This window comes from Rhincodon typus, chromosome 34 (genome assembly GCF_021869965.1).
Source record: "Rhincodon typus isolate 14 chromosome 34, sRhiTyp1.1, whole genome shotgun sequence".
Classification (NCBI taxonomy): domain Eukaryota; kingdom Metazoa; phylum Chordata; class Chondrichthyes; order Orectolobiformes; family Rhincodontidae; genus Rhincodon; species Rhincodon typus.
The window spans coordinates 604,129-629,594 of record NC_063365.1 but is presented as its reverse complement, the minus strand read 5'-3'; the positions used below and the strand labels follow the sequence as shown (position 1 = coordinate 629,594).

Here is a 25,466-nt window from a genome sequence, read left to right as displayed (position 1 = left end):
CCCCACCCATCCAGGTCCTGGAAGATCAGGTTTAACTTGGTGCAGAGACTTCTCCCCATGAACATGGACTACTTCAGTTTCTGAGGAGACAAGGTGTAGAGCTGGATGAACACAGCAGGCCAAGCAGCATCAGAGGAGCAGGAAAGCTGACGTTTCGGGTCTGGACCCTTCTTCAGAAAGGAGGTACAGAGCCTGCAAAGAGATATAGACAGGTTGAGTGAGTGGGTAAAAAAAAAATGCCACATGGAGTATATGTGGGAAAGTATGAGCTTCTCTGCTTTGGTCGGAATATCAGAAAAGCAGTACTTTAGTTCAATGGAGAGAGACTGCAGATCTCTGAAGTATAGAGCAATGAGGACTTTCTGGTTCATGAGTCACAAAAAAAATTAAGACACAAGTAATTAAGAAGGCAAATGGAATTTTAGTATTTGTTACACGTGGAATGGAATAGAAGAACAGGTAGGTTTTATTGCAGTTGTTCAAGTCCTTTGTGAGAGCACTAGCTACAACTTTGTTCTTATTTGAACAAGGATATAATTGTTTGAGTAGATCAGAGAAGGTTCATTTTACTTATTCCTGAGATGAAGGCTTTATTATGAAGGAAAAGTTGAACAGGTTGGCCCTTTCCAGGACAATCCTGAATTAATGAGCCGCTTTGACAAAGGAGAGCCAGATCATAGGATTTGACACGGTCCATTTTTACCTGAAGACGAACTGTGTTCTGAGGAAGGCTCACTGGACCCGACACGTTAATGCTAATTTCTCTCCACAGTTGCTGCCAGACCTGTAGAGATTTTCCAGCAATTTCTGACTGTGTTCCAAGACTCACTAATTATCTATTATTTACAGGACAACAAAATCAAGGATAGCTCACAGGCATCAGTGGAGAGAAAAGGAGAATTCAGGGTTCTAATGAAAGAGGATTATTTTAATCATCAACTTTAAGGTTTATTCTCCAGCATTTCAACAACCTCTCAGGCCACGACCATATCTTCTTTTCAAGAGAATAAGTTGCAAACATGAACCAGCCAATCTGTCGCAACCCAGTGGCAAACATTAATCACTACAAACAGTAATAATCTTACGGTAGCTCATAATCATATTAATGCTAAAAAGACAAATTATGTTGAAGCTTTTCATTTTTCAAGTAAATTGACAAGAAATACTTGAGTAAACCATGCACGTAACTGTACTGAGTGTACCCAAATCAGCCTGTGCTTGCAGAACCCGTGTCCAATATTTGATGTGATTCCACGATTCGACAGCTTTTGCTAATTAATCCAAGTGTGCAAAGATTAACACTACTAATTTAAGATAATCAGTACGGCTAACAGTGTGGCTGATTGAACACACTGACGGCAGAAAAAAGACAAATATACACAAAACACCTATTTATACGCACCAAAATATCGGTTAACCATTCTCGAGCTCACTTCTCAGCACAATGTCTTGATAAATTGGAATCAACATTCCCCATTCAAAATTTAAATACACTATAGCAATTAACCATCATTCGTCATCTAATTGGCACATTCTCCATGGCAACACTTAGCAATTAGAGCCCACATGCCACCAATCAGCAAGCTCATCTTATAGAATATAAATATTTTTTCTGTTGATATTGGTATTTCTTGCGAAGTGCCTTACTGTGTGCAAAACACAAAATTCGCAACATAATGTGTCTTTCCTCAACAATACACAAATAGCAGGGGCAGTTCAGTGACAGGTAGGCTGAAGGAAATGGGCACTTAGTCAGGCAACCTGAACAGCTTGGAGATTTTCACCTGTTCAGCGAGGCAATGATATGATGCAACTTGTAGTTGATTTAATTCTACTAATATGTCTGACCAGACAAGGAAAAAAATGCCCTCACAGTCATAAATATTAGAAATAGAAATTAGAAATATTAGAAATGAAAAGCAAGTCAAGAAACTGTGATAAACCTTAGTTATTTTTTTCCTAAGTTAAAGCTATTTCACATGGGAATTTTATGACATTCCTGTGAGAATACAAATGCTGCACACTATCAGGCCTACTGCTGACCATCAGTTAGCCTGGTGTTTGTTCTGTTATTGGTGTAAATATGCTGGCATATAAGAAAAATGTAATAAATAGGAACAGGAGTCCCCTTGAGTCAAAGGTCATTCCTTTGCCTGGAATATAATCAATAATGAACCAGCCACAGTCCTCCAGGTAAAACATTCCAAAGATTCTTCGCAGGATGAAGAAATTTCTCCTTAATTCAGTCTGAAATGCCAAGCACTATAACATCAGACTATGCCCTCTGTTAGAGTCATTGAGTCATACACATGGAAGCAGACCCTTCAGTCCAACTCATCTGCATTAACCAGATATCTAAACTGATCTCGTCCCATTTGCCAGCATTTGGCCCATATCCCGCTAAACCCTTCCTATTCATGTACCCATACCCCAGATGCCTTTCACAGGTTGTAACTGTACCAGCCACTACCACCTCCTCTAGCAGCTCGTTCCATACACGCACCACCCACCGCATCAAAAAGTTGCCCCTCGAGTCCTTCTTAAATCTTTCTCCTCTCACCTTAAAACTATGCCTCCTACTTTTGGACTCCCCTACCCTGGGAAATAACCTTTGCTATTCACCCTATCCATGCCCCTATCCATGCCCCTCATGATTTTATAAACCTCTATAAGGTTGCCCCTCAGCTTCCAATGCTCCAGGAAAATTAGCCTGAGCAAATTCAGCCTCTTCTTACAGCTCACTATGGCTCTGAGACGTGGATTGTCTACAACCAGACACCTCAAGGTGCTGGAGCAGGCCCACCAATGCTGCCTGTGCAAGATCCTGCGAATCTACTGGGGAGAAAGACACACCAACACCAGCGCCCTCAATCAGGCCAGCATTGAGGCACTGACCAACCTTGATTGGGTGCTATGGGCTGAGTCCATTGTCCGCATGACTGACACGAGACTCCCCAAGCAGGCACTCTATTCCCAGCTCTGAAATGGCACATAAGCCCTAGGTGGACAGTGGAAACACTTCAGTCATACCCTCAAGGCACTCACCACCTATGTCCAGGACACCACCCACGCCCCTCCACCACTTCCAAGACTTCCAATTCCCTGGCCCCCAACACCTCATCTTCACAAAGGGCATCCAATCCCTGTACACTTGCATTCCCCAAGCGGATGGCCTAAAAGCCCTCTGCTTCTTCCTCTCCCGCAGGCCCAACCAGTCCCCCTCCACCGACACTCTCATCCGCTCAACCAAACTCGTCCTTACCCTTAACAACTTCTCCTTTAACTCCTCTCACTTCCTAAAGACTAAGGAGGTAGCTATGGGAACCCGCATGGGCCAAGCTATGCCTGCTCTCTTTGTAGGATACGTGGAACAGTCTCTCTTCCACTGCTACACTGGCACTATCCCCCACCTCTTCCTCCACTACATTGATGACTTTATCGGCGCTGCCTTGTGCTCCCATGAGGAGCTTGAACAATTCATCAAATTTACTAACACCTTTCACCCCAACTTAAATTCACCTGGACCACCTCCGATACCTCCATCTCCTTCTTGGACCTCTCTGTCTCCATCTCTAGTGACCACCTCAAACCGACATCTATTTCAAGCCCACCAACTCCGACAGCTACCCAGGCTACACCTCCTCTCACCCACCTTCCTGCAAGAATGTGATCCCCTACTCCCAATTCCTCTGCCTCCCCCGCGTCTGCTCCGAAGATGGGGCATTCCACTCCTGAACATCCCAGATGTCCTCTTATTTCAAGGACCGCAACATCCCCCCTTCGTTAGTCGAAAATACTGTCAACTGCATCTTTTGCGTTTCCCGCACCTCTGCCCTCACATCCCCTCCCCCCAACAAACACAAAGACAGTTCCCACTATCTCCAAAGACAGAAACCCCTTGTCTTCACATATCACCCCACCAACCTCTGTATCCAACGTATCATTCTCTGCCACTTCCACCATCTATAATTCGACCTCACAACCAAAGATATATTTCCCTCCCCACCCCTATCTACCTTTTGTAGGGACTGCGAGAATATCTGCTTCCACCATCCTCTCAGGCAGTGTGTTCCATTTCTGAACAGACTGATTAGAAAATATCTCAAACTGGGAGCACTTGGAACACTGGGTGTGGGGTGAGGGTGGTAAGGAAGTTGATAAACTCTCGACAAAAGGGATACATGGATTGGAATCTGTAAACAATCTATTATTAATCCAAAATAGCATTTCATTTCAGCTGATAATACATTTATTTCAGCATTAAGGACTTTCTTATGCTCCAGGTTGTTCCAAAGCAGTCTGCCATTAAAAGGATGAAAAGGGGTTGGAGGACTCTTCTGAAGTATTATCACAAGTATTCGTCCAAATGGTCTGTTTCTGTGCCAATCAATCATGAAAACATATCCTAAGAAAACACAATGCCTCAGGAACCAGTATGAAAACAATGGGAATATGGAATGAGAATCAAACATTTTTTGGCATCTTATCTGTTACAAGAGAACAGAAATACATCATCAGGGTTCTTTACTTACCGAAAATGTGGGAAGCTGCATTTCCATTCCTGACACTCCTTCTCCAGCTTCTGCACACGAGAACATTTCTTATCTTCAAACAGAAGATCATCAATCTCACAGAACATTTGTTGAACCTGGTGGGAGGTTGCCTTCTCAAATTCCTAGAATGTGAAATTCACAGTAAAAGATTGCATGCATCATCACTGAAAATTATCAGCAGTTTAACAAGAGATGCTGCTGTTCTGTGACTGAGTGGGGAAAAACGGTCTGCACACTGCAGCACCACACAAATCTGTCCTGTCTCTGGGGCATAGTGCTATAATACTCAAGAGAACCTATCCTTCAATATGCAGAACAAATGCTTGGAAAAGTATGACTCACATTGTCACCCCAAGAGGAAGTAGAGCTGCAGGCAGTAGAGATCCTGGTTCCTGTATAACTGTTGGCAGCGGACCAAGGGTGTCCAAAATCATCCTGTGAAGGTTGGTTACTGATGTCCACAGAAATCTCGGACTCACTACAACGTTATCAGATACGTATAAACATAAACCTATATCATGGAAAATATGCTCCATTCATAGAAGCAGAACAATCATTGTCACTAATGTTTCTCAAGTTACATTCATACAAACCAGAGAAAAAAAACAATGAGCTTCAACCTACACCTGACCGATTCTTACCCTGTCAGAAATTGCCCCCTCTCCGGTGGCTCTGCCATATGTTGGGATACAGCTTCCTTCTGCACATTCTCAAGGACATCAAATTAAAAGGAATCTTTTATAGAAGTTAAATTCTAATCTCTTGAAAGCACGCAGTGAGTTGTTTTCCCTGTGTCTATTGTATTTGCTTAGATGTGCAAATCTCAAGGTGCCACAGGCCATACACTGTGCAGGGTGAAATATGGCAAGACTTGCGATGTTATGTTATGTTATGTTATTTTATTTTAATGTATGAAACATGACAATCAAATTGCAACAATTCCCAGAAACAGCAACAATTACTCAAATTGTTTGAGGGACTTTTTTATTTTTTATTATTTTTATTTAAATTTTATTCATATTGAGTGAATGTGGGCATTGCTGACTGGGCCAGCAGTTATTATCCGTCATTAGTTGCCCTTGAGGAGGTGGTGGTGAACTTCCTTCTTGAAATGCTGCAATCCAACTGATGCAAGTAGATCCACAATGTTATTAGTGAGGGAGTTCCAGGATTTTGCTCCAGTGGTATTGAAGGAATAGTGATATTGTTCCAAATCAGAATGCTAAGAGTCTCAGAGGGGGAATTTGCAAGGGCTGATGTTTTCATATCTGCTGCTCTTGTCCCTCCACCCATTGACAGCTCGAGCTGTCACCCATTTTCAACATGGGGCAATCAAACAGTTCCTGTTATCCTCACCTGACACCTTTGTGAGCTTTTCTCCCTGTACAGAAAAACAGAGAGGAGCACTGCTTGATGTCTCCCCTGTGTAGAAAAAGGATACTGGGGTTCCCAACTACATCATTCTTGAAGAAAACTCCATCAGTACAATTGAAATCCAATCTCAGACATACTTATCCATCTGATATTGCACAATTGGTACTTTCACCAATTTGGTAAAGTGAGAGGCTGCCAAATGAGTTGCTGCAGACACATACTACTCCAGAACTCGTTAATAACATGCCACAAGAGTACAAAAAAAATGGAAGAAGCAAGGTCCATACCAACTACAGGTGGAGTCAACATCCTCGACACTGGTGATAGGTGATGGTGTTGAAAACTCTTCTAGTTTATCTGGCAGCGGATGATTTTCAACACTGCATTGCAACAAGTTTTGTCTGTGAAAATACAAACTAACTTTTAAATCAAATTGGTTGACATTTCTTTCCCCTTTGCAAACACACATCTTTCTGATTATGCTACAGAAAAACATGGATAAAATTAGAAACATGATATGTAGATGGGTTTCCCTACATTTGCTCATTTCTGGTCTGAGGTCAACAGACATAACTGGCAGCTTGGTCTCTCTCTTTAAAAGTCACTGCTCCAAATAGGCAATCAACATTTTTTTGGCATTCATGTGATATTTATTGACTAGGCTAGCATTTAATACCCACCCCTAAATGTCCAAGAGAAGGCAACGGTGAACTGCTGCGGTCTTTGGCAGATAGGGACGTAAAAAGTGCTGTTTGAAAAGGAGATCTAGGATTTTGACCCATCAATAGTGTTTGAATACTCCAAATCAGGATGGTGCGTACTTGAAGGGGAAGTTGAATGGTGGTGTTTCCATAAATTTATCATTGAAATTTAAGATTATAATCCTCAGGCTCCAATGCCATGACTGGAATTCTCTTTCTTAAATGGCTTCTCCACCTGGAACAAGTGTGTCATAAATAACTCTCATGCATATTTCAAGGTGACGTTTAGAGGTGCTCATATTGGGAGTGGAAGTTTGAAGTAGATGTTCTTCCCTTGTAAATGAATTTGGACAGGCATTCCTGCCCTGAGAAAATGAAATACCTTTTTGATTAAGTTGTGGAATCTAATGAATGTTTCCCCACCCATAGCAGTTGAATAACTACACTGACGACAGCTAACATTATTAGGGCAAGAGGGTAAAGATTCATGAGAAATAAAACAAAATTCATGAGTCACATTACTAATAATGGGCTTTACATGTAAACTTCTAATTGGCTGTTTGGGTGATTACTGGTGGTGGTTAATAGTTCAAAACCAAAAAAAAAGGTGATTTGGCCGTGGAAAAGTCATTCAGTGGTGTGTCATAGAGTGAAAGAGTCATACAGCATGGAAACTGACCCTTTGCTCCAACCAGTCCACGCCAATCAAGTTCCCAAACTAAACTAGTCCCACCTGCCTGTGTTGGGCCCATGCCCCTCCAAAGCTTTCCTGTTCATATAGTTATCCTAATGTCTTTTAAATGTTGTAACTGTACCTGCACCCACCACTTCTTCTGGCAGTTCATTCTACATACTAACCGCTCTGTGTAAAAAAAGTTCCCCCTCATGTCCTTTTTAAAATCTTTCTCCTCTCACTTTAAAAATATGCCCCCTAGTTTTGAACTCCCTCACCTTAGACTTTTATTATTCACCATATCGATGCCCATCATGATTTTATAAACCTCCATAAGGTCACCCCTCAACATCCTACACTCCAATATAAGAAGTTCCAGCCTAGTTTTATAACTCGAACCCTCCCTTCCCAGAAACATTCTGGCAAATCTTTCTGAACCGTCTCTAGTTTAATAATATTCTTCCTATAACCGGGTGACTAGAACTGCACACAGTACTCCAGAAGAAGCCTCGCAAATGTCCCCAACATGATATCCCAACTCCGATACTCAAACTCTGAGCAATGAAGGCAAGCATGGTAAATGTTTTATGAACCACCCTGTCTAATTGTGACGGAAAGTTCGAAGAATTATATACCTGAACACCTCAGTCTCTCTGTTCTACAACACTATCCAGGGCCCTATCATTACTCATACGTGCCCTGCCCTTGTTGGTATTACCAAAATGCAACACCTCACATTTATCCAAATTAAACTCTATCTGCCACTCTGCAGCCCATTGATCAAATCTCTTTGTAATCTTAGATAACCTTCTTCATTGCCCACTATACTACCAATTTTAGCGTCATCCACAAACTTACTAACCACGGATTCATGAGAGTAGGTTCTTGTGGCACAGTGGTAATGTCCTACCAGAGTGATTAGAAAATATATTCTAAAAATCATGAGAATTAAATAATTCAATTATTAGAAACAAATGGAGAATATGTAAGGATGCAGGCACAGTAGTAGTGTCCCTGCCTCTGGGCCAGAAAGTCCATGTTCAAGATCTTCTGCATTGGAGGTATGTCATAAAAGGCCCAGAGAGTTTGATTCAGAATATCAACAGGGTAGGGGAACCAGAGTAGATCACTTCACTTAAAGATTCACTAATGGGTTGGGCATGACTGCCCTCAAGCTTGAATTGCTCCTCAATGAGATCATGGTTGATCATATACTTTAACATCATTTTCCTGCACAATTCCAATATCGCTGGGCATCTGGACAATAGAATTTTAAGGATTCATCACTCTCTGAGTAAAGAAATTTCCCCCATCTCAGTCCAAAATGCCCTGCACCTTATTCTGAGACTATATCCCTAATTTTAGAGCCTTCAGATGGGACAAACAACCTTATTGCTTCACCCTATTAAGCCCGTAAAAAATGCTGCCATATTTAAATAAGATCACCTTTCAGTCTTCTATTTTTCCTCATAGGGCAGACCCCCCATCCCAGTAAATATTTGAGTTAACCTTTGTTATAAACCCTCTGTGGCAAGTATGTCATTCTGTGGTAAGGAGGTGAAAACTGCACACATCACTCCAATTACATCAAGCCTCCAAATAACACTGCAGTCAAACATCTTTTCTCCGATACTCAAATCCTCTTGTAATAAAGGCCAACAGACCACTTGTCTTCTTAACTGCTTGCTGTACCTGCAATGCTAACTATCACTAACTGAGGAACAAGGCCACCCAAATTGCTTTTAAGTTTAAAATTTCCCTGCCTCTCACCATTCATGAAATACTTTCTAATTCTTGCTTTTCCATCCAAAATGTAGATCTTCACCTTTCTTCATATTGTATTCCACTGTCAAATATTTACTCAATCACTTAGACCTTCAAATCCTTTTAAAGCACCTTTGCATTCTCCTCTCAAGTCATGCTTATATCTGGTTTGTGTCATTTACAAACATGGAAATATTACATTTAATCCCCACATCCAAACAATTGATAGAGATGATGAATAACAAGCTACTCACATATCCATTATCCAATCCAGACCATTATATTCTCCTAATCCCATTTTCTCTAATTTTGCTTACTTAACCTCTTCTGTAGGTTGTGAAGCTTTCTGAAAAGAAATCAAAATTTGCCACAACCCACCAATTACTATTTACCTTTTTTATTTGAGATATGGCTTTTAAGGCCTCATTGAAATGTATTTTATTTGCTAGAAACACCTTTAAGATGCTGTTGGGGGTATTCTAGATTTTGACCCAGCAACACCGAAGGAACAATGATGGCATTACTGCACAATTCCAAGTCACAATGGTGTGTAACTTAGAGAGGAACTAGCAGGAGATCATTTCCATGGGATGGCAGCCATTTTCCTTCAAGTTCTTGGGTTTGGAAAGTACTATTGGAGATGTCTTGGGGCGTTGCTGAGCTGCATCTTGTATGTACAAACAAGGATCAGTAGTTGGCCATTGTGACCTTTATGTCTGTTCTGCTATTCAATAAAACCATGGGTGATCTAATTGTAATGTCAATTCCACATTCCTGCCTGGCCCTTCACCCCCTTGCTTAACAAAAATCTATCCACCTGCGTCTTACAAAGTATTTCAGACTCTGCTTCCACTACTTTTTCAGGGTTAGGGTCCAAAGAATCAGAGTCCTCTGCAGTAAAAGAATTGCACCTCTTGTGTTTTAAAATTCGCAATTCTAGACTATTAAATAGTGACCTTTAGTTCTACATTTTCCTAGTTAAAGAAAACTCCTTTCCACATCTACCCTGTCAAGACCTCTCAAGATGTTATACTCTTCACTGGTACATGGATTACTGCCACAGTACGAGGCTGGTGAAGGGGATGAATGTTGAAGGTGTTGGATGGGGTCCCTACTAGGCGGACTGCGTTTTCATTCTTTCGTTAGATGTGGACAAGACTGCAAAGGCCAGAGTTTGTTACTCATCCCTAGTTGTGGAGGTGGACAAGGCGATGGTGCACAATGGGCACCCGGAGCCAGAACAGGCAGCAGCTTGTGTCTGTACAACCGAAGCGGGTAGAGGGGCCGAGCGGCTTTTGCCTGCCTGTCCAACGGGAAGGAGCCGAAGGGCTGGTCTCCGGCCTGAGATCAGGAATCTCACCCACCGGCCCACACTCACATCTCTGGCGGCGTGGACAGCGGCCTCCGGCTGTATCTGTGGATCATTTCGTCGCCTGTCACCGCACATCGCACCGACTATCTGCCTCGGAGGCCTGGGATTCGCTCTCTTTCGCCGGAGCCGGGCACGGCACACCCAGTCCCAGGTTATTTCTCGGCACCGAGGCAGGATGGGCCCATTCCAGGCTCTCTCAGTGCTGGGGATTTAGCGCCTGACTGGGCCGTGCTGCCATGGAAACCTGGAGGCGTCGGGGGGCTTGCTGGGAGATGGAGTTCATCAGGAACTAATCCCCAGACTGACCAGCCATTCCCGACTGACCTCCCTCTTCAAATTGACACTCCTTCCCAGACTGACCCTCTCTCTTCGATGACTGACTCCCCCCTTCAGAGAGATAGCCCTCACCTCCACCCCCCGCCAAGACTGACCTGTTTCCTACCCACGGGACTATTCACATAGACTGACCTTCCTTCCCCAGGTCAAAATTCTGGACACTTTGGGTGAACCTACAGCATGTGGACTCCAGTGGTTCAAGAAGGCAGCTCACCATCACTTCTCAAGGGCAGCAATGGATAGGCAATAACTGCTGGCCAGCCAGCCAGCAATGTCCACATCTGAAATAACTCCACAAAGGCCAGTAGCTCATCACCAAGTCACCCTTTATTAACATGCCAAGAGTCTTTGACACTGCAGGTTACTCAGAGCCAGCTCTCAAAGTGAGCAGAACCTCTGACACTCCTGTTTATATCTGTCAGCCAGGGCTCCCTGATTTGAACAGATTAACAGCCCCAATCACAGAACTCATATTCTATGAGGTCCACCTGCCTGACCTCCTTACAATCACTACATTCCTCCCTCTCTGAGTCCGCTGACATAGGCTGGTTCTTTTTTTAATTTAGCTCCTTCTGGAGCGTTTCAACACCGGTCAGGTTCCGTCGACTCTACCTTTCATACAGGCAGTAACTTGCCTCTTGTGCCCAGAGCATATCAAAGAAATTCATTCTCCTCTTCAAGTGGCAAAGGTGTCAAGGCACAACATCCAAATGGCCATCTCAAATTCCAAGGTATCTTCAATGCTTGACAGTGAGGGAGAACAATGGGTTCCAGAACAGCCAGAAAGGTAGTCGAGGAGCTGGGCACGTTTGCGAGTTTGCAGCTTTCGTATGGCTCATGTGCTTGTTCAGGACTGTCGCACCTACCCCAACTTTATACATCACTAGACCTGACCTAGCATCGACCATGCCTCTTACCTACCATGCAAGGCCATCCCATGGTTCGTACACCAACCTTCGTCCCCTGAAGTAAGCTGTGTCTTGTGTCCGGTATTGGTGATCCTGATGCCGTTTCACCTTCCTCCCAGGTTTGGAAAGATCAGATTTAACCTGGTGCAGAGTCTTCTCCCTGTTAGCAACTCTGCTGGAGCTATCACTGTAGTTGCATGAGGAGTGGTCCGATAAACAAATAGTAACCAGGACAGCTTGATATCTAGTGAAGCTATAGGCTGTTTCTTTAAGCCTGCCTTCAGAGTTTGGACTGCTCTTTCTGCCAGACCATTGCATGATGGATGAAATGGAGCTGCCCCTTTATGATGAATACCATTCGACCTTAGGAAGTACACAAATTCCCTGCTGGAAAACAATGGCCCGTTATCTGTGAAAAATACCTACGGAGGTTATTGTGTTGCAAAAGACGCACACAGGTTTTCTATTGTTGTCACTGTGTTTGACGAATGAACTCTCTGCACGTCCAGACATTTTCAGTGGGCATCAACAATGACTTAGAACATCGAGCCAATGAAAGGACCTGCATAGTCGATATGTAACCGAGTCTAAGGTTTACCCGGCCATTCACTAAAGTCCTTTAGGGAAAGAAACTGCCATCCTTACTTGGTCTGGCCTACACGTGACCCCAGACCCACAGCAATGTGGTTGATACTTAACTGGCCTCTGGATAATTAAGGATGGGCAACAAATGCTGGCCTTGCCGGTGATGCCCACATCCCGTAAATGAATTTTTTTTAAAATTCCCACAAATTTGGGGGAGCTGCTAGCATTAATTTTTGCCCTTGTTGGCACTCTGGGCACTGCCCCACCAATGCAGCTATGTCTGTGTCCAAACCTGACCACCAGACATAACTTCTCACCAGCATCTTCATTTTGTAAACCCCTGGATGACCCTGAGATAACAAGAAAAATGAAAAATGAAAGTTTTCTGAGGAAGGGTCTAGGCCCGAAACATGAGCTCGACACCTTGTTATCTCAGATTCTCCAGCATCTGCAGTTCCCACTGTCCCTGGATGACCCTGGTTGATTTAAGCCAGTATCTGGCAGTGACTTTTGCTCAGGACACTCTTGCTTTCCATACTAGTATGCCATCCTCTATTGGAATCTGATCTCTCCAGATCTAAAAAGGTTTCAGCTCTGGTTGTGACAGTCCTTTAGTTTCCCCCATGACCATCAGCTGTTTCAGTTTTGCCAGGACTGAATCTTTCTGCATCTAAAGTCTGATATTGTCAGCTGTGACTGCTAGTGGGTCCAGAAAATTTAAAACCATGACGGACTCTTGGAGTCATAGAGATGTACAGCATGGAAATAAACCTCTGGTCCAGCTAATATCCCTTTAAGCCCTTCCTATTCATGTACCCATCCAGGTGCCTTTTAAATGTTGTAATTGTACCAGCCTCCATCCCCTCCTCTGGCAGCTCATTCCATATACGCATCACTTTCTGCATGAAAAAGTTGCCCCTTTGGTCCCTTTTAAATCTTTAACCTCTCACCTTAAACCTGTGCCTCTAGTTTTGGACTCCCTTAGCTTGGCTATTTACCCTATTCATCTCCTTCATGATTTTATAAGCCTCCATAAAATCACATCTCAGCCTTTGACGCCCCAAGGAAAATAGCCCCAGAGTGTTGAGCCTCTTTCTATTGCTCACATCCTCCAACCCTGGCAAAATCCTTGTAAATCTTTTCTGAACCTTTCAAGTTTCACAACATCTTTCCTGTAACAGGGAGACCAGAATTGAATGCAGTATTCCAAAAGTGGCCTGATCAATGTCTTGTGCAGCTGCAACATGACCCCCAACTCCGATACTCAATGCATTGACCAATAAAGTCAAGCGTACCAAATGCATTCTTCACTACGCTGTGTCTACTTGCAACTCTGCTTTCAATGAACTATGAACCAGCACCCCAAGGTCTCTTTGATTGGGAACACTCCCCAGGACCCTACCATTAAGTGTATGAACCCTGTACTGATTTGTCTTACCAAAATGTAGCACCTCATATTTATTTAAATTAAACTCCATCTGACACTCATTGGTCCTTTTGCCCAGCTGATCAACGTACTGTTGTAATCTGAGATAACCTTCTTCCCTGTCCACCACACGACCAATTTTGATGTCTTCTGCAAACTTAGTAAACATACCTCCTATATTCACATCCAAATCATTTATATAAATGACAGAAATGGATTTAGCATTGATCCCTGCAGCACACACTGGTCACAGGTCTCCAGTGTGAAAAACAACTCTCTACCACCACCCTCTGTATTCTACCTTTGAGCCAATTCTGCACCCAAATGGCTAGTTCTCCCTGTATTCCTTGTGATCTAACCTTGCTAACCAGTCTACCATGTGGAATCTTGTCAATTGCCGTGCTGAGGTCCATTAGACAACGTCCACAACTCTGCCTTCACCAATCTTCTTTGTCACTTCTTCAAAAAAACTCAATCAAGTCAGTGAGACACAATTTCCCACACATAAAGCTATGTTTACTATTCCTAATCATTCCTTGCCTTTCCAAATGTAAATCCTGTTCCTCGGAATCTCTTCCAACAACTGACTGCCACTGACGTCAGGCCCACCAGTCTATAATTCCCAGGCTTTTCCTTACCACCTTTCTTAAATAGCGGCATCACATTAGCCAAATTCTAGTCTTCTAGCACATCACCCGTGGCTATCAATGATACAAATATCTCAGCAAGAGGCCCAGTAATCACTTCCTTAGCTTCCAACAAAGTTCTGGAATACACCTGATCAGGTCCCAAAGATTTTTCCACCGTTATGCATTATAAGACATCAAGCACCACCACCTGTTGTTATATGGACACTATTAATCACTATTTATTTCTCCAAATTCTTGAGCTTCAATATCCTTCTCCACAGTAAAATCTAATGCAAAATACTTATGTAGTTCCAGTGGCAATACACCGGCGGTGTAAGTGCCAGCGGGTATTGGCTGAATGCATCTGCATTTGCCACTTTGTTTCCCAGACGTGTTCCAATTTGTAATTATATGCACTTAGTATTAGAGACCACCACTGAATTCAGTCTGAAGCTATGGGCAGCACTGCTTTGTCTTCTTTAAGTAGACCTAGCAGGGATTCGTGGTCCATTATTATTACAAATTTACGTGCACAAAGGTATTGGTGGAACTTCATGACTCTAAGTATGACTGCCGAACCTTCTTTCTTGATCTGGGCATATATATGCTCTGCATTTGCCAAAGTCCTGGATGCATACGCTATTGGGTTTTCTTCTCCATTGGGACATCTGTGAGCTAATACTACCCCGATGACACACTAGGAAGCATTGCATGTTAATACTAGATCTCGCTTGGGATCATAGTCTGTCAACACCTTGGAGGATGATAGCTGTTTCTTGACTTCCCTGGAAACAATGACTTGGCTATGCAACCAGTTCCAAGGCTGACAGTTTTTTAAGTGTTGATACACGGGATGAAGGCCAGGTTATGTATGATCTTCTCATAATGATGCACCAGCTCAAGGAAAGACCTAAGCTCCGGTACAGATGTGGGAGCCAGGACACCTTTGATCACCCTCACTTTATCTTTCCACCGGGTGTATCCTGGTCTTGTTGGCTCTGTAGCCCAGGTATGTCACTTGGGGTGCCTGGAACACACATTTTTCCCTTCCAAGGCATACGCCCACCTTGGAGAAATGCCTAAGGACTACGTCCAAGTTCTCTAGGTGCTCCTTAATAGTCTTCCCCATTGTTAGCACATCATCTAGATAAATGGCAACCTAGGGTTGACCTTGTAAAATGTTCTCCATCGTCCACTGAAAAGTCACACAGGCTGATAATACCTCAAACGGCAGTCTCATATATTGGTACAAACCCTTATGGGTATTAATTGTAGCATACTTCTGGGAATTCTCATCTGACTGCAATTGAAGTATGCATGGCTCATGGACAGCTTAGTGATGGACAACTCCCCTGCCAGCTTTGCATAAAAATCCTCTATGCGAAGAACAGGGTATTTAGCCAGTTACGAAAATCTGGTTACTATTTGTTTAAAATCCCCAACAAAGGTGAACCGATCTGTTGGGCTTCACCATTGACACGAACAGTCCTGCTCATTCCGCAAACTGTACTTCATTTTCCAGCATCCTGATTTCTACCTCTACCTTTCCCTTTAAGACAAATGGCACTGGGCAGGCCTTATAGAATCATAGAATTGCTTCCTGGTCAACATGCCAGGTAGCCTTGGCTCCTTTGATAATCCCTAGACCTACCTGAAAAACTTATGGGTATTTAATTAGGACTTCACTCAGGCAACCATTTTCTAATCTAAAAACGTTGAGCTAATCTAGGTGAATCATAGAATCCCTACAGTGTGGAAACAGGTCCTTTGGCCCAACAAGTCCACACCGACCCTCAGAGCATCCCACCCAGACCCATCCCCCTATAACCTATCTAGTCTACACATCCCTGAACACTTGGGGCAATTTAGCATGGCCAGTCTGCTTTGCCTGCGCATCTTTGGACTGTGGGAGGAAACCAGAGCACCCGGAGGCAGACACGGGGAGAATGTGCAAACTCCACACAGACAGTCACCCGAGGCTAGAATTGAACCCGGGTCCCTGGAGCCATGAGGCAGCAGTGCTAACCACTGTGCCACTGTGCTGCCCAATTTCACTCCATCAAGCTCGAGCTGACCCTTTTACAACATTCAGTGGTAACTGAACCAACTGCTTCTCATTAAAGAGCAGAACCAAAGTTGATCCCGTAATCTGTAAAGGTTACCCAGTTTAGGTTCTCAGTCTATGCAGGGTATTGTGCAAATGAAAGGGTTGGAGTCCAGAATGGATTTTGTTGAAGACTGGTTCTTCATTAGAAGCGGGTGACCATTTAATCAGATGTTTATTTTGCTTTGGATTTGATTCGGATTTTGCTCAGCAATTTAACTGTTCCCTACAATCACAGAGTCATAGAGTCCTACAGCACAGAGACAGGCCCTTTGGCCCAAACTGGTCCGTGCCAACGAAACTGTCCATCCATACGAACCCCATTTCCCTGCACTTGTCCCATATCCTTCTAAACCTTTCCTATCCATGTATTCACCCAAATGCCTTTTAAATGTTGTTAATGTATCCACCTCAACCACTTCTGCTGGCAGCTCATTCCATATGCGTACGACTCTCTGTGTAAAAAAGTTGCCCCTCAAGTTCCCATGTATTCTTTCCCCTTTTACCTTAAACTGATGCCCTCTAGTCCTCGATTCCCCAGCCCTGGGGAAAAGACTGAGTACATTCACCCTGTCCATTGCAAGTCATGATCTTATACATTTCTATGAGATTACCCCTCAGTCTCCTACGCTTTAAAGAAAACAGTCCTAGTTTGTCTAATCTTTCCCTATAACTCAGTCCCTTGAGTTCTTGCAACATCCTTGTAAATTTCTTCTGCACTCTTTCCAGTTTAATAACATCCTTCCTGTAGCAAGGTGACCAAAACTGAACACAATACTCCAAGTGCGGCCCCACCAACATTCTGTACAACTGCAATGTAAGTTCCCAAGTTCTATTCGCGATGCCCTGACTGATGAAGGCCAGTGTGTCAAAAGCCTCTTCACTGCTCTGTCTACCCTTGACTCCACTTTCAGAGAACCGTGCATCTGAACTCCAAGGTCCCTCTGTTCCACAACACTCCATAAAGCCCTATCATTCACTATGAAACTCCTATCTTGATTTGACTTTCCAAAATGCAATACCTCAGCCTTATCAATATTAAATTCCATTGCCATTTCTTGGCTCACTTCCTCAACTGATCAAGATCCTGCTGCAATTTCTGATAACCTTCCTCACTGTCCACAATGACGCCTATTTTAGTGTCATCCGCAAACTTACTAATCATGACTTGTACATTCTCATCCAAAGCACTGGTATAGATAGCGAACAGCAATGGGCCCAACACTGACCCCTGAGGTACACCACTAGTCACAGACCTCCAGTCGAACAAGCATCCTTCCACTATCACTCAATGCTTCCTACCATCAAGCCAGTTGTGTATCCAATTTGTCAATTCTCCCTGGATTCCATGTGATCTAACCTTCCAGAGCAGCCTACCATGTGGTACCTTATCAAAGGCCTTACTGAAATCCATGTAGACTACGTCCACCAGCCTGCCCTCATCAACCTTCCTGGTCACTTCAAAGTACTCTAACAAATTTGTGAGGCATGATCTCCCACACACGAAGCCATGCTGACTACTCCTAATCAAACCCTGCCTTTCTAAATGCATGTATATCTTATCCCTCAGAATCTTCTCAAGTAACTTACCTACCACAAATGGTAAGCTTACTGGTCTTTAGTTCTCAGGTTTTTCTTTGCAGCCCTTCTTGAATAAGGGCACAACAGTTGCTACCCTCCAGGCTTCCAAAATCTCACCTGTGTCTAACGATGATTAGAATCATAGAATCCCTACAGTGAGGAAACAGGCCCTTTGGCCCAACAAGTCCACAACGACACAAAAAGCATCCCACCCAGACCTATCCCACTAATCTATGCATCCCTGAACACTACGGGGCAATTTAGCATGGCCAATCCACCTAACCTGCACATCTTTGGACTGTGGGAGAAAACCGGAGCACCGGAGGAAACCCACACAGACACAGGGAGAACGTGCAAACTCTCTTGCATTGAAATAGATGCAATTTAAACCAAAATGCATTCCTCGCTAACTGTCCTGTTCAGCCAGACCTGTCTCTTGAACTTGCTATTTCTGATTACTGTATCTCCTTCCAGCCTCACACTTGCCTCCCTGCCAATCTAGTTTAAACCCTACTTTGCAGCAGTAGCCAATCTGCCTGCCCGGATATTGGTCCCCCTCCAGTTCAGGTGCAACCCATCCCTCCTGAACAGGTCACCTCTGCCCCAGAGAAGATCCCAATGATCCAGGAATCTGAATCCCAGCTCCCTGCACCAACTGTTTTTTTTAAACCAGACATAGGTGGACTTTCCAGGGTGTGCATTCTCCTGGATATCAGCCTATGAGTTCCCTAACTCCATTTAGGTCCAGTGGGACTCTTTTGCTGTCTGGAGTCCACATACCAGCAGCAACTACAATGGCTTGCCAGCCTGGATCCTGAAGAAAATTTTAACTGTTTGGCCAAGTCTTGGCTTTGTTTTGGAGTTTTGCTGTTGGCTGACCTAGAGTCCCTCTGTTCAGGACTGCAATTGCCTTCACTTAAGTGGTTATCCTCAAGCGCAGAGGAACTGGCGAGGGTCTTCCATCAGAATACCCTGCAACTCATATGCTCCACTTGACGCATTTCCAAACGATTAAGCCAGTTGTAGTGCCTGTTTGAAGTCCAGATGAGCTTCAGTTAGTAGGCAGTTTTGCCCGGTTACATAACTAATCCCACATACCATAGTGTGGCTTAGTGGTTAGCACTACTGCTTCACAGTGCTAGGGACCTGGGTTCAATTCCAGCCTTGGGACACTGCCTGTGCAGGTTTTCTCTGGGTGCTCTGGTTTCTTCCCACAGTCCAAAGATGTGCCAGCTTTAGTGGATTGGCCATGTTAAGTTGCCAGGGATGTGCAGTCTTGGTGGAATAGTGGGAACCCTTCTTCAGAAATGGGGGTGGGGGTGTCTGGGTGGGATGCTCTTTGGACGGTGGGTGTGGACTTGATAGGCTGAATGGCCTGCTTCCACACTGTAAGGATATGTCCTCCTCTACATCGGTGAGACCAAGCGGAGGCTCGGAAACCACTTTGTAGATCACCTGAGCTCTGTTCACGACAAATGACAACAGCTTCTGTTTGTGAATCATTTCAATTCCCCCTCCCACTCCCTGGGTGACATGCCCATCTTGGCCCTCCTCCCGTGTCACAATGATGCCACCTGGAAACTGGAGGAACAGCACCTCATATTCCTTGGGAGCCTACAGCCCTACGGCCTAAATGTGGATTTTACCAGTTTCAAAATCTCCCCACCCCTGGCCTCACCCCATGACCAACCCTCCCACTCATCCCCACCTCTTTGACCTGACACAACCTGTCCGTCTTCTCTCCCACCTATCCGCTCCTCCCACCTCATTGACCAATCCCCACCACTCCCTACCTGCATTCACCTATCACCATCCCACCTATCTTCCCCAGCCCAACCCCTCCTCTCTCTATTTATTTCTGAGCCCCCTTCAGCCTCCCCCCAACCCCCCCCCCACCCCCACCACCCCCACCCCCATTTCTGAAGAAGGGTCCCAACCCAAAACGTCAACTTTCCTACTCCACTGGTGCTGCCTGGCCTGCAATGTTCATCCAGCTCCACACCGTGTCATGTTTGTGTAGGACACAGTTCAGGGAAGGTTCACACGACAATGCTGTCATAACGTTTCCTTTGTAAGCCCTTCTTCAGAATCTTCTCTATTTCCATTTTAAAGTCCTTGCTACAGCACTATTTATTCAATTTGCAGTACACCAGTTACAGCATGGTTCAAGTGACACCTTTCCCAACAGAACAATTCCCTTTTACCCCAATACTGATATCAATGCCACTTAAACTGAAACCCATTCCATCCATACTAACCTTTGACAGTAATAGTTTAGTGGTTATCGCTGCTGCCTTACAGCACTAGGGACCCAGGTTCAGTTCTAGCTTTGGGGGACTGTCCGTGTGGAGTTTGCAGATTCTCTCAGTATCTGTGTGGGTTTTTGCTGCTTGGTCTGGTTTCCTCACAGCCCAAAGATGTAAAGGTTAGGTAGTTTGGCCATGTTAAGTTGTCCTTAGTGTCCAGGGAATTGCAGATTAGATAGGTTGGCCATGGTAAATCGGGGATATGGCGGGATGATTTTTAGAGGGTTGTTGCAGAAATCTTTCCAAACTGTAGGAATTCTATGTTTTCCCTATGTCAGTTTGCCTGTGGCTCAGTTAGTAATCACAAAATAATTATTTTGGAGTCTCTGCTTGTAATTTAGCACCCAACTGTTCAAAATCTTTCAGCAAAACTGCATTCTAGGCATATCAATGTGATTGGTATCAATGTCAATGATGACATTTAGATCCCTCCCCTCCCGTGACAACTTCCTCTTCAGCCCAAAAGATGGTCCTTAACCCTTGTTCTGGGCAGGCAAGAGAGATTTTGGGACTCATGCTGAGGGCTGCAGAGAACAGCATCTGTTGCCTGAGTTATTCTGTCCCCTACCACTACTACATTCCTACTGCCCCACTAGCACACCCCAACCCCACTTGAATGGCTCTTTACCACAGTGCTGTAGTCAGTTTGCACATCTTGTCTGCAGTCCCCTCAGCTTGCAAGAACCTCCTAACTGCTGGACAATTGTAGGAGCAGAGCCTCCTCGAAAGCCACCTCTTGGTCCCCATACCTTCCTCACCTCTGGTAATATACTGCTATCCCTGATCACTAGCCAAATTTGAAATACCTAATCTCATGGAATGGACCACCTCCTGGAAGTATCCAGGTAACTTTCCTCCTTCCTAACACAGTGCAATGTCTGCAGCCCAGACTCCAGCTCTTCAACTTGGATTTGAAGTTGCTCAAGCTGCAAATACTTAAGAATCATACAACACAGTAACAGGCCCTTCAGCCCACCATGTCCTTGCTTACCAGACTACATTTATCCCATTTACCTGCATTTGGCCCATAGCCCACTATTGCCCTTGCATCTTAAGTGCCCATTCAGAAGCTTCTTAAACATTGCAAGAGTAGTTGCCTCCACCACCCTTTCAGGCAGCACATTCCACATTTCTATCACCATCTGAGTGAAATTGTTTTTTTCCCCCATCTCCTGTAAACCACTGACTCTTCAGCTTAAACCTATACCCTCTGGTCTCAGACACTGGGAAAAGATTCTCACAATCATAATTTTGTATACCTCAAACAGATCTCCACTCAGCCTCCACTGTTCCAAGGGAAACAAGCTCAGTCTATCTAGTCTCTCCTTGTAACTGAGACTTTTCATCCCAGGCAACATCCTGGTGAATCTCCTTCACACCCTCTCCAGTGCAATGATGTCCTTCCAATAGTGTGGTGACCAGAAATGCACACAGTTCATGTGTGGCCTCACCAACATTTTATAGAGTTGTAACAAGACTTCCTTGTTTCTATATTCTACACCCTGGCAAATGAAAGTAAGCATCCCACATGCTTCTTTTGCCACCCGGTTTACTTGTGCTACCACCTTCACTTGTTAAATGTTACTTCAGGGTCACCTTGATATCCTGCAGCTTCACAACACATCATCTGACCTGCCATCTCTATCCTATCATATTTAAATTATTAATTAATCACTCCAGTATCCATGTTGTTTACACTTTATTATAATTTTTCACAGTATCAGTCTTAAAAAGAGAAAAAAATAGACGAGAGACCTAGACTCAAACTAAAGTCCCTACTTTTACATTAAAGACTACAATAGTTACCAACCCTACTCACCAATTAGATGCTTCATTTAAGCAAAAACAAATGAATCTCTCCTTTTCCTACTTAACTTCTTGAGACACCCAACTCCAGCACTCTATTATAAATCATTCTCTCAATAGCTTGGCCATACTACGCTGGCTACTTATTTATGCAGCCAAAAAGACTATTATAGCTGGTTTTTAATTCATCTGCTGTCCAACTGCAACCCTTATTTGAAAACAACCCTGCTTCAGGCTAGCGAGTACAAAATTTAAACCATTGATGTCAGTTTAATGTCAATTACAAACTAAATTAGGCTTTTCAAAACTAAAAATATAGACTTTCCTACCAAACAAATGTTCTCAATCAGTCCTGGTTAATCCAGTTAATCCTAGTGAATTTTAGGTGTTAATAGCAGAAAATAGGTAAGGTTTGCTGAGAGCAAATCAATAGAAACAAGAGACTAGGAAGGGGTGGGACTAATTAGATGGAGAACAGGGTTTATGATTTGAAATTATTGAGCTCAATTTTGAATCACAAAGGCTGTAAAGTACTTCAGCAGAAAATGATGTGCTGTTATTCTTGCTTGGAAATTCACGCAGTGATGCCATAACCAACTCATCCAGATATTTTTTAATCAATCTGCACAGTGATGTGAGGACACACCTTTGGAAAGGTGGGACTTGAACTCAGGACTCCTGACTCTGAAGTAGAGACACTACTACTGTGTCACAAGAACTCTTGAAGAATAGTAGAGAACAGGAACCAAGACTATGCTGACACACGATGCCTTTCTAAACGAAAAAACTTTTGCCTCTACGGGGTCTGTATCCCTCTTTCCCTGCTTATTTATACATTTGTCAAGATCTGCACTCATCTGTTTGTAATTTGTCCCATCTATTCCCATTTGAAGTTATCCAAACTTATCACACTGCCACATTCACCCAGACTGATCCCACTGACATATTCACCTAGTAGTATGAGCTGAATATTATCCTACTGCAATAGGCACTGTTTGTCACATTAGGGCTGTAAGTGTTAATGGAAGCACTTAATCTTTAATGCAACGCAATTAAACAAAACAAAGCTTTTGAAGGCGCTATGTAAATGAACAATGATCCGGTCAGGTCCTGATTTATGGTATTTCAACCGCTCGGTTACCACAGGCAAGACATAAGCATAAGCATGAATGACCCGTCCGATCTAATAAAAAATTGTGCGAGAAAACTATCCGGGTGAGAAAGAAGGGAAAATGTGAGGGAGGGGAACTGTCAGGGAACGAATGAGCTGGGGCCCGGAACCAGGAAACTGGGAGACCGGAGGGCCGGAGGGTTTCTGAGACGGACAGGGACTTCCGGTAGATAAATTCCACTGGTTAGAAAATACTTCACGTGGGGTAAGGAACAGGGACAGCGCAAGAGAGGCAGGGGAGGGTCAAGGGGAAAAAGGGCGGGCTGGGGAGCGAGGGGGAGATGGGGTGAGTAAGGGGGAGACGGCGTAGGGAAGGCAGGGGAGAGAGAGAGAGAGGTCGAGGGTAAGGGGGTGAGGAAGGAGGGAGTGAGTGGGGGGAGGAGTTGGATGGGCTGTGGAGGGATGGAGAGAGAGGTTCGGGGGAGGGAGGCGGTGGGCTGGGGAAGAGAGGGGTGAGGGAGGAGCTGCTGGGAGGGTGACGGAGGAGGTGTGGAAAGGGGAAACAGGGAGGGTCCGTGGGTGACGAAGAAGGGGGGAGAAGGCGGGTGATTGGACAGAGGAGGTGAGGTGAGGTGAGGTAGGGAGGGGTGGTGAGGGTGGGTGACAGAGGTGGTGAGGAAAGGGGGGAGAATGAGGGAGCGTGGGTGATGGAGGCAGTGAGGAAGGGACAAGGGGAGGGAGGGGTGGAGACGGTGAGGCGAGGGTGGGTGACAGGTGGTGAGGAAAGGGGGGAGAATGAGGGAGGGAGGGAGGGTGGGTGATGGAGGCGGTGACGAAAGGACAAGGTGACGGTGGGGATGGGTGAAGCAGGAGGAATGTGTGTGGTACAGCGGCTCAGTGGTTAAGACTGCTGCCACACAGCGCCAGGGACCTGGGTTTGATTCCAGCCTCGGGCACCTGTTTGCACATTCTCCCCGTGTCTGCGTGGGTTTCCTCTGAGTGCTCCGGTTTCCTCCCACAGTTCAAAGATGTGCAGGTTAGGTGGATTGGCCATGCTAAATTGCCCACTGTGCCCATGGATGTACAGGCTGGGTGGATTAGCTGTGGAAAATGCAGGGTTACAAGGATAAGGTAGGGGGGTTGGGTTTGGTGGGATGCTCTTCGGAGAGTCAGTATGGAATTGATGGGCCAAATGGCCTGCTTCCAAGCTGTAGGTATTCTATGAGGGAGGGATGGACTGTGTAAGGGGGAGAATAGAAGCAGAAGAGAGGAGGGAGAGAATGATGGTGTATGACATGTTGTGGAGGGACGGAGAGTGAAAGGAGGTCTGAGACAGAAGAATGGGGAGGAAGGAGGAAGATGGGGTTTAGTGGGGAGATGTTTGTTCTGTTTGGAAGTTCTGGTCCTGTTAATATTGGCAGTAAGAGTTGTTGTGAGTCATTTAGCTGGGAACTGCAAGGAAAGTATGTCTAATTGATTGCAACATGAAAAACTTCTGATTTGATTTAATTTGCATAAGAGAACCATGGAGGAGGGGCAGAAGAAGGCACATCGTAAACGGCACAGTGGACCCAAGGCAGCAAGAAAGAAGCAGCGGCGTCTGAAGGAGCTGGGTATCGGAGATGAAGTCGATCCACAGAAGAGAAATCCTAAGGCTTTCACTGTCCAGAGTGCAGTGCGCATGGCTAAAACTTTTCACAGGTGAGGCCTGAATTCCCCCACAATGGTTGTAGGGTCAGGCTTGGTTAGTGAAGAAGAGTGCCTGTGTAGCTCGTTGAAGGGAAGGTTTCTTGGACCATTGTAACTTGTATCCCATGTGTAAGGGTGGCTAGAACAATGGAAATGCAGCGGCCACAGGATCAGTGAAGCACACGTTTAGGACAGACTTGGGTTTGAACAATATTTGTTTAATTTCGGGCTTATGGACTTTCTGTGATAACCATGTAATTCTACCTGAAAGGTAAACAGAAATAAAGACTATGGGGAAGAGAACCAAGAGGGACTGGCAATAATGTAGTATATTTCACCTCCTTCGTATGTTTGAAGCACTTCTGCCAATTAGTTTTGAAGAATGAAAGCGTGGATATTGGAATTCTGGAATAAAAGCTGAAAGTTTTGGGCAAATTCAGCATGTCTGGCAGTATCTGTAGACAGAAAAATTAAAGTTTAATGTTTTGAGTCATAGCAAACTCTATCTATCTCCACAGATCCTGCCAGACCTGCTGATTTTGTTCATT

General features: G+C 44.4%; 2 protein-coding genes across 6 annotated transcripts in view; one reads left to right on the top strand and one right to left on the bottom strand.

Annotated features, from left to right (window-relative positions):
• Positions 1-4,310: 4,310 nt before the first annotated feature.
• On the bottom strand, positions 4,311-10,667 carry LOC125486879 (protein FAM149B1-like). Of its 2 annotated transcripts, none has more exons than XM_048616408.1 (5): positions 10,430-10,667; positions 6,215-6,328; positions 4,896-5,031; positions 4,533-4,675; positions 4,311-4,405 (listed from the first exon to the last, which is right to left on the bottom strand). In XM_048616408.1, the coding sequence occupies exons 1-5, from the start codon at positions 10,510-10,512 to the stop codon at positions 4,387-4,389; spliced, it is 495 nt and encodes a 164-aa protein (XP_048472365.1). In that variant the 5' UTR covers positions 10,513-10,667; the 3' UTR covers positions 4,311-4,386. The 2 variants fall into 2 exon arrangements, with proteins under 2 accessions (XP_048472365.1, XP_048472366.1); XM_048616409.1 differs by having other exon boundaries at positions 10,444-10,667.
• A 12,646-nt stretch (positions 10,668-23,313) lies between these two features.
• bms1 (BMS1 ribosome biogenesis factor) overlaps positions 23,314-25,466 on the top strand; it is a 77,298-nt gene continuing 75,145 nt past the window's right edge. Inside the window, exons 1-2 of one of the 4 annotated variants that reach the window (XM_048616356.1) lie at positions 23,314-23,333; positions 24,749-24,930. In XM_048616356.1, coding sequence (XP_048472313.1) covers positions 24,755-24,930 — 176 coding nt within the window. In that variant the 5' untranslated portion in view covers positions 23,314-23,333; positions 24,749-24,754. Of the gene's footprint in view, positions 23,334-23,392; positions 23,495-23,614; positions 23,633-24,420; positions 24,440-24,748; positions 24,931-25,466 lie in introns of those variants that run through there. The other 3 variants (XM_048616355.1, XM_048616357.1, XM_048616354.1) reach the window with 3 other exon arrangements.

Coding starts and splice junctions, on each gene's coding strand:
- LOC125486879 (XM_048616408.1), bottom strand. CDS start 10,512: ATGTGCGGTGACAGGCGACGAAATGATCCACAGATACAGCCGGAGGCC. Junction 6,329..10,429: donor AGAGATGTGAGTGTGGGCCG/GTGGGTGAGATT, acceptor GTATTTTCACAG/ACAAAACTTGTTGCAATGCA. Junction 5,032..6,214: donor GTTGACTCCACCTGTAGTTG/GTATGGACCTTG, acceptor ATAACGTTGTAG/TGAGTCCGAGATTTCTGTGG.